Source organism: Mus caroli, chromosome 2, assembly GCF_900094665.2.
Source record: "Mus caroli chromosome 2, CAROLI_EIJ_v1.1, whole genome shotgun sequence".
NCBI lineage: Eukaryota > Metazoa > Chordata > Mammalia > Rodentia > Muridae > Mus > Mus caroli.
Genome location: NC_034571.1, coordinates 58,825,905 through 58,833,618, shown reverse-complemented (window position 1 = coordinate 58,833,618; position 7,714 = coordinate 58,825,905). Strand labels below are relative to the sequence as shown.

Genomic DNA, 7,714 nt, shown 5'->3' with positions numbered 1-7,714 from the left:
GATGCAAGAAAATCTCAAATGAAGAATGAAATGAATTTCTAAGTCTATGTTTGGCCTTTTATGAGAGCTGGAGTTTTGTCTATTAAAGCCCCAGCCTAGAAGCTAGCAGACATGCGGACAGTGAGGAAGGGATTCTTCCTAAACAAGTGTATTTTCTGCTACAACCTTCAAAGTAACATTTTCAGCTAGATGGCCTCCTGGTCGAATACATAATTTGCCTCTTGCATTCTCAGCTTAGTTGAAATATAGAGGACTGAACATCCAGCAGGCCAAAGTATAAACTCACCATTTATCTATTAAAGTCATATTTAATGAAAATGAAGAGAAATTATTGCCCAACTCTCTCTTTCTCTCATTACAATTCCTTAAGAACTTTGCCGGGCACATTATCTCGTAGACATCATGATCAAATGTTATTGTTTGCTTTATTATCTCAGTTGGATGGTTGGCTAGTCTAGGATGAAATAGGTTGAAGGCAATCCTCTCAGCCCAGAAGTCTGAATGAGGTTCCCATTCAAATGATCCTGATTGTTTGGGGGTGGGGCGGGGTGATTAGTAAACCAACTGAGCTTACACTGCATAGTAAGCGTCTGGATGCAGCACATTTACATCTAACAAGAGACCCCAGAAAACGTGTGTGTGTTTCTTAAACCTTATGTTGCGAACAAAAGGCTATCTCAGCCACAGACAATCAGCACGGCACTGCTCCCTGGGATGCGAGCCACACACTCAACTGCACATTTCATTCTTCCTCAGCTCCCAGCACCACAAAGCCCCGACTCTCTTCCTTCTCCTGGGTCCCCAGATTGCTCCATAGCGGGGGGCTGGGAAAGCTGAAGCCCCAGGTCTCTGCCTTCGCACCAACAGCCCTCACCGAGGGCCCCCGGGCGCTGCTCTCCCCTGCCCGAGCCGCCTGGGGGAGGTAGGGAGGGGAGCCGGGGGAGCTCGAGAGGGGACCGCACACCTAGATACTTAGGTTTTTTATTTATTCCCGGGGAGGTGGAGGCGGCGAAGTGGGTTCAAGCTGATCTGCCTCCCCAACTTGCCTCTCCCTAGCAGATAAAGTCATTTTCGGACTGGTGCGGGGGGCCTCGGGGACAGGGGACGTCCCGGCTCCACGTCCCGGTTCCCGTCCCGTGCGCGCAGCGGCAGGGAGGACTGGCCAGGCTACGGTGGTGACCGGAGGGCCGGGGAGGGGTCCTCAGGGACGCGCGATCGCGCGTGGACAGCGGGGCTCGCTTCCCCCGGGGGCGTCGCTCCCCGCGCGCGGGCTGGGCCGGGATCCGCGTCCCCGCGCGCCGGCATGACCTCGGGGCCCCCTCCGGGCCGCGGGAGCGCGGCTGTGAGGCTGGGCGGCCGCCGAGGCCCGGGCCGTGTAACATGACCCGGCGGCCGGCCATTGCGCCCTCCCTGTCCGCCCGCGGCCGGGCGCCGCTCGCCACCTCCGCTCCCCCTGCAGTCCCGGCCCGCGCCGCCGCTCCCTCCCGGGGCTCCCGGCCCGCCGCGCTCCAACGCCCGCCTCTCGCCACTGCCTCCCGACGCCCGGCCGCGCGGCCGCCTGCGTCTCTTTCTCCCTCTCTCCTTTGAAAACTGATCTTTGGCTCTTAGTGTGAAAGTGATTTGAATTTGGCTCGGCGGCGCTCTGCGCCTGCGCTCAGCCTCTGGCATGCTGGCTCCTTCCAAGCAGCTGTTTTGGGTTTGAAATTCCAACATGGCAGAGGCTGCAGTCCGTCTTCCCTTCAAAAACTTGGAATGATTTCAAATCATAGGCACCTTCACTTAACCCTAGCTTCCATTCATCAGCAAACACATCGGATCGATGCTACGCTAACCTATCGGGAGCTCGCTCTGCGCGTCTAGGTAAGGAGAGCTTCGTAGTTTTTTACCATCTGTTTAAATATTTTGTTTTTGTTTTATTTTTAAAGAATATAGATAGATCCAAGACCTGTAGTGAGAAGAGGTCTCAGAGTTGTGCCGTAAACAGTAAATTTAATTTGCATTCGTTTCTATTCTGTACGCCAACCTGCTGTCTAATTTCTCCGTACAAAGTAGCCCTGAAACATTATGATGCATATTTCTGCAGCTTAATCGTTGTAACAATAGTATGGGATTAAGAGTTCGTGACTGCAAGAATCTCGCTTTTCGCGATATTGGGCTTACTCACTACTATCTTTTTACCTCAAAAAATAAAAAAATAAAATAAATAAAATAAGAAAGCGGAGCCATAGGGTGGGGCTAGACTTTCTTCGGGAACTAACTTCTAAGTAAATAAGAAGTGTAAATAAGAATCTTGCACACACACAAAAAGTTGAGGTTAAATTACAATCTCGTGGCTGGGGGATCGAGAAAAATGTCAGAGGATCGGTTGCAGAAAACTGTAAGCACATCATGCGGGAGGGGGTACAGCGTGGTGGGCGTATTGTTGGCAAGGAACGGGAGAGAAAGATGTATAATTTAATGGTATATACAATCCACTGATCCTATTACCGTCCTCCCCGGAGCTCTTGTTAGTTTCAATGGGAGTGAGTGAAATTGACATGGACTTGTATTCCTGGTCATGTGCTTTTTTTCCTTTCTTTCTTCTCCTGTGATCTGAGATCCCCTTTTTGTTGATGTTGCTTTCCCCCTTAATTATATGCATGTAGGTTAAATGAATACCTGACGAAAGGGCCCACGTTTCAAGGCAGTGACATTTGATAGCTGAGAGGAAAAGTGGCTTTAATGAAAAGCAACCTTTGGAATTCCTGCTTGTGAGAAATCCAATTCAGCTTTTTGTGCTACCAGCAAGAAATGATCAGTAGCACCAGTGTTTATGGTATGTCAGTTTTGGAATTTACTTCCTTTGCATTTAAATAGGGAAGACAAATTAAATAGCATGATAAAAACCATTGGAGGCTGCTTGGGAACCAGATGCTTATGATGTCCAATTCTTTTTAAACATGTCTATGTCTGTTTATTTTAATCTGTCACTGTGCTTTTTTGTTTGTTTGTTTTCGTATTTGCTTTCACTTCTTTATGCATTTCAGTTTTTATTAATATGTTATTTGCGGACACTTTCATTGGTTTTAGCTGTAATCTTGAAGTTGCATGTTTCTATTAATGCTCTCAACAGGGGTGAAGTCAAATGGTATGTAAATTAGTTAAACTCGGGGTGGGATTTTTGTTGTTGTTGTTGTTGTTTTTTGGGGGTGGGGGTTAGCTGGATGGAGAGGGTGGGAGTGTGGGGCAAAGACTGCTAAGTAATGAAAGTGTTTATACATATATCCATATATATGTACACACACAGGACTGGATGGAATTTTCTCCCCCCCCCCCCAACCTTTTAATGGAATTTGACTGTTTGCTCCCTTGATTGCACTTTATGGAGTATTCGGTTCTTCTGTGTGGATTTTCCGCCGTTTGGGTGAGTGGGTGATGGCGTATCTTTTACATGAAAGTAAGATATGTATGTGTATATTTTTTTATCACTCCAGTTTTAACATCTTGTAAGAAAGACTGGTAGTTTTCTTTTTTTTTCTTTTTTCTTTTCCCCCTTGCCATTCACTTGTCTGCCTGTCAGAGCTTTTTACTTTTAACCTGTGATAGAATTAAATAATCAGTAACTGAAAATGACTTTATTTGTAATCACTCTTTCCTCTTTCTCTCTTTTTCTTTCTTTCTTTCTTTCTTTCTTTCTTTCTTTCTTTCTTTTTTTTTTTTAAGTCAAGTTAAATGGAGTGAGAGGGGTTTTCAATAGCTCTAGTGGCTGTGCTATGGGTACACTTTGTGATATTCAATTAAGTCTAAGAGGGGACAACAACAAGAAGATGGGAAAGTATTTTGCATGACCAAAGAATATGTGCACTTTAAACTGGTTCTTGTTGTTGGTACATTTTCCCCCATGCCATGGGTTTCTCTTGAAAAGAGGGAAAGCAGGGAAGAGGAATAAAAGAGACGAGAGAGGGTCAAAGCTGCCAGGCGTCTGTAGTGTGGCCCTGGCCAGTGCTTTCTCATAACACAAATGAGAATACTGGGGAAGGGACCTCAGGACCGGAGGCGCGACATGCACTTCTGCCTGGGCTCTGCTGACTATAGGACTAAACACACACTACACTTGCAGGATAGGAAGGATTTGATTGGATTTTGCATTTGGAACTTGTTGACTTTGAATCGATCAATAAGAAGACTGTTTATTTTAGATGCACATAATTTGCCCTGAGAAATGTTTTAAGGAGGAGAGAGAACACAGCTTTTTTTCTTTCTTTTTTTCTTTTTTTTTTTTTTTTCTTTTCCCCTGGAGCTGTTGGAGCGAATGGGATTGCCAGATGGGCGATTTCCCTCTGTGATGTTAAAGCTGTAATATATATTCAGAGCAGATTGGGCTGCTGCCTGTGATCAGGAGGATATTACATTTATAAATTTTAAATCGGACCTCGGACAATGTGCTGAGAGCAGAAATTGGGTGGTTTGACTGTTCACCGTATTGATACTTAAACATGGTTTCTGGATAGAGGCAATACGCATTATTGCAATAATCAGTAAAAACATGCACAGGCAACAGTACCATCGGAGGCATGTGACAGTAAATTTAAGTATGTTGATTGCTCCTAGACTAGCTTTTGCTTAGTATTAAGCAATACTCACATGATTTCTTTCTCCGTGGGTTTAAATGCTGGATGTGCAAATGATGTTTAGAAGTCTTGTTATCACTCACTGGAATCTGATAGTGTGTGTGTGTGTGTGTGTGTGTGTACATATACATGGATGTGTCTAGAAAGTAGACACGTGTATATGCATTAAAGGGTACTAGTGGTTTCTATTTTCTCTCACTTTGATTGTTTTTAGATTTGTGTTTTTTCTTTTATCTCAAATGTGTGGCCTAAAGGAAACAGAGCCAGAAACCTGAAAGGCTACAAAGTGGGCAAGTGCCCACACTCCGCAGCTTTGCTGCAGCAAATTAAAAGTGTGTTGTGGTCAGGAAATGAAAGCTACAATGTCTCTTTTGAACAAGTCGTTTATCAAGAGAAACATCTATCAGGGTCTGACTTGTCACATTGATCCTCTAAAAGTTAGGTCCGAGGTGGGAGCTGCTTTGATGTTTTTGATCCTAAATTTAATACAACAGGGGAGGGGGAAGATATTTTGAGCAATATAGATTTTTAAAAAAATGTTTGCTGGGACCAATAAGATCTATTTGTTAGTATGTTAGTATTGTACTGTGTGTGAAGTTTTCTAGCTGTCACAATCGGTAAAGGCCTTAGAGGGAAATTTTTATAAATTGAAGGTTGTTCAATTATACATTTATAATATCTTCAGTTATGGGTTCTGATTCTTCTTGATTGATATGGGCATTTTGAAAAGGGATTGTTTGCAAGGAAAATTATTTTGAAAGAGTGTTGGGAATAGTATTGAGAGTCAGCAGTTTTTATTCATTTAAATTTAAGTTCTTTCTTCTCTTTTATTCTGGTTTCTGGTTTTCATTGTAATCATGACAAATTAACTTTTATTTGGCAAAACACTCAATTTTTTTCTTTTAAACTCTGGCCCCAAATGTGCTTGAATGTACCATTGCTATTGTGTATTAATTTTTGCATTTGGTTGGTTGTCAATGTAAACTACAGACTTATGAGTCCTTTGGAGTCTCAGTTTGGAGTCTCAAGACTACCACATTAAATGTGACAAATTTTCCTGAATATAGTGCATGCCTTATACAAAATTTAAAAACATTGTTAAAACAATGACCTGTTTCTTTCCAAAATATTTTGTAAAGGCAGCTAAAAGCAGTTTGCTTTATTTTTGGAAGCAAAGATAGAAAAGTGTTTTTTTTTTTTTTTTTTAATAGAGTTTTTGGATACCTGTCTTACAGTGCTGGTGGCCACTTGTTCTTTCGTGTACGCAATTAAATAAGCCAGCAAGAGTGTGCTGGGAGTTTTCAGGAGTGCAATTCTTGCTAATTAATCATGTCTGAAATGAAAGAATCATAGCTGGGTAATACAATCTCATTGTGTTCCTGGGAGAGGGTGAGACTTCTGTTTGGAAGCTGTACATGTGAGTAGACCTGCTTTGCTTTTCTCCTAAATAGAGAGTTTATAGGGTCTTTGGAATTACTTGAAGAAACACTAAAAAATCTCAGGTCCTTAAAACAGCATCTGATTCCTTCTGAATACAATCTCTCTCTCTCTCTCTCTCTCTCTCTCTCTCTCTCTCTCTCTCTCTCTCTCTTTCTCTCTCTCTTATTTAAGACACCTGCAGTTGAGCTTCTAGCAGAAAATCATTTTTGTTGTTGCTGATTTTACTGTTAGAAACTTTGGATCGCATTTTGTGGGCCATTGCTTCTGAAGGACATACAAGAGAGTAGAAATTTCATTAATTATCTTCAGCTAGCACAAGCATGTGGTCAGAGCGCAGAGAGCGGCAGCTTCTGAGTCCACAGAGACAATCTGCACCACTGTCTGCTCTTCTAATGTAGTTTGAAAATTCAGCATCCTGCAAGAAGTGCACCATTTCCTCACTGGTAAATGATTTTGTTCCCCTACCTCCAGGGTGTCATACTTTAGATGTTACTTTCTTGCCTGGGTTATGTAGAGAGGCGGATGCAGAAAGTTTGCAGTGGTTTTCCTGGGTTTTCATTTCCAGGTGAAGGTGGGCTCTGAAGTCCCCTGTTTCTGTCAGTGTTTTTGGATGCCTAATGATTGCCTAATTAAGTAATCAGCTCTAATCGTTCCAAATCAGCAGAACTATTAGGTGTATTTGAAACAATTGCAGGCCTTTTGTTTGGAACTTTCTATTTTGTGCTCAGAGCGTTGCTTTTTCAGGGGTGTCCGCAACTCTTACCTCTGATCCATAAACTCTCCTGTCTGAATTTTGTATGTCAGTCTCTAAAGTGCCACAGGCATGGCTGTAGAGATAATACATTTAATTACCAAGAATTTAAATTGATTTATATTTTTTTGGTAGCAAAAAAAAAAATTGTTGCAGACTTTTTATCGAGAGATTGACAGTTACTGGTGGAGAAGGTTTTATTAATCATATCAGCTTTTTGTGTGAGATATTGATAAATTAGAATAAACAAATGGAACAGAGGAGGATGCGATTAAAAATGTTGCATGATTCTTTATTTAGAGATTTATAGAAGCCGATATGCCATTGTCATTTGAACTGAGCGTTTTTTAGGGACCACTGGAAATACTGCAGCCCCCAAATTGATAACATAGCAAAGCAGAGGTGCATACTCACCTCCGCCCCCCCCATCCCCAAAGGAATGTCTTATTGGAAAGAATACAAATAAATGACACTCTTTGCAAATATTTTTATGGTTGGAAATTTATCACAGTCCCCCCCCTTCTCTCTCTCTATACATATATCCTTTTTTTGTTTTGTTTTGTTTTTTTTTGTTTTTTGTTTTTTTCATTTATGTTCTGGTAGAAAATTCAAGCACAGACTCTTTGACAGGAGTGTTGACTATTAATTTTTTATTTTGCTGTTGATCTCAAATGACTATAAGTTGTTTATTAAAAGAAATGTACAAATAAGGAATAGAGGAGAGCTGAAAATAATGAGTTGGCAAAGAACTGTGAAAATGGACGATGTTGGGAGGTTTAAGGCAACTGGCAAGCAGGTGGGTATGCCAGGTCCTTTAGGACAGGACCACAGGTGTCTGCTCAGCCCTAGCGGGCTCCTAGGATACCTGTTGATTAATGCTTATTGAGATTGAGGAGACAGGAAAGATAGATGA

At 42.3% G+C, this 7,714-nt stretch overlaps 1 protein-coding gene across 5 annotated transcripts in view; it reads left to right on the top strand.

The window, feature by feature from the left end:
• The first annotated feature begins 1,619 nt into the window (after positions 1-1,619).
• Fign (fidgetin, microtubule severing factor) overlaps positions 1,620-7,714 on the top strand; it is a 123,895-nt gene continuing 117,800 nt past the window's right edge. For 2 of the 5 annotated variants that reach the window (XM_021155239.2, XM_021155244.2), the window contains exons 1-2: positions 1,620-1,860; positions 2,646-2,815. In XM_021155239.2, the coding sequence (XP_021010898.1) occupies positions 2,791-2,815 (25 nt within the window). In that variant the 5' untranslated portion in view covers positions 1,620-1,860; positions 2,646-2,790. Of the gene's footprint in view, positions 1,861-2,645; positions 2,816-3,339; positions 3,404-7,714 lie in introns of those variants that run through there. The other 3 variants (XM_029474388.1, XM_029474387.1, XM_029474389.1) reach the window with 2 other exon arrangements.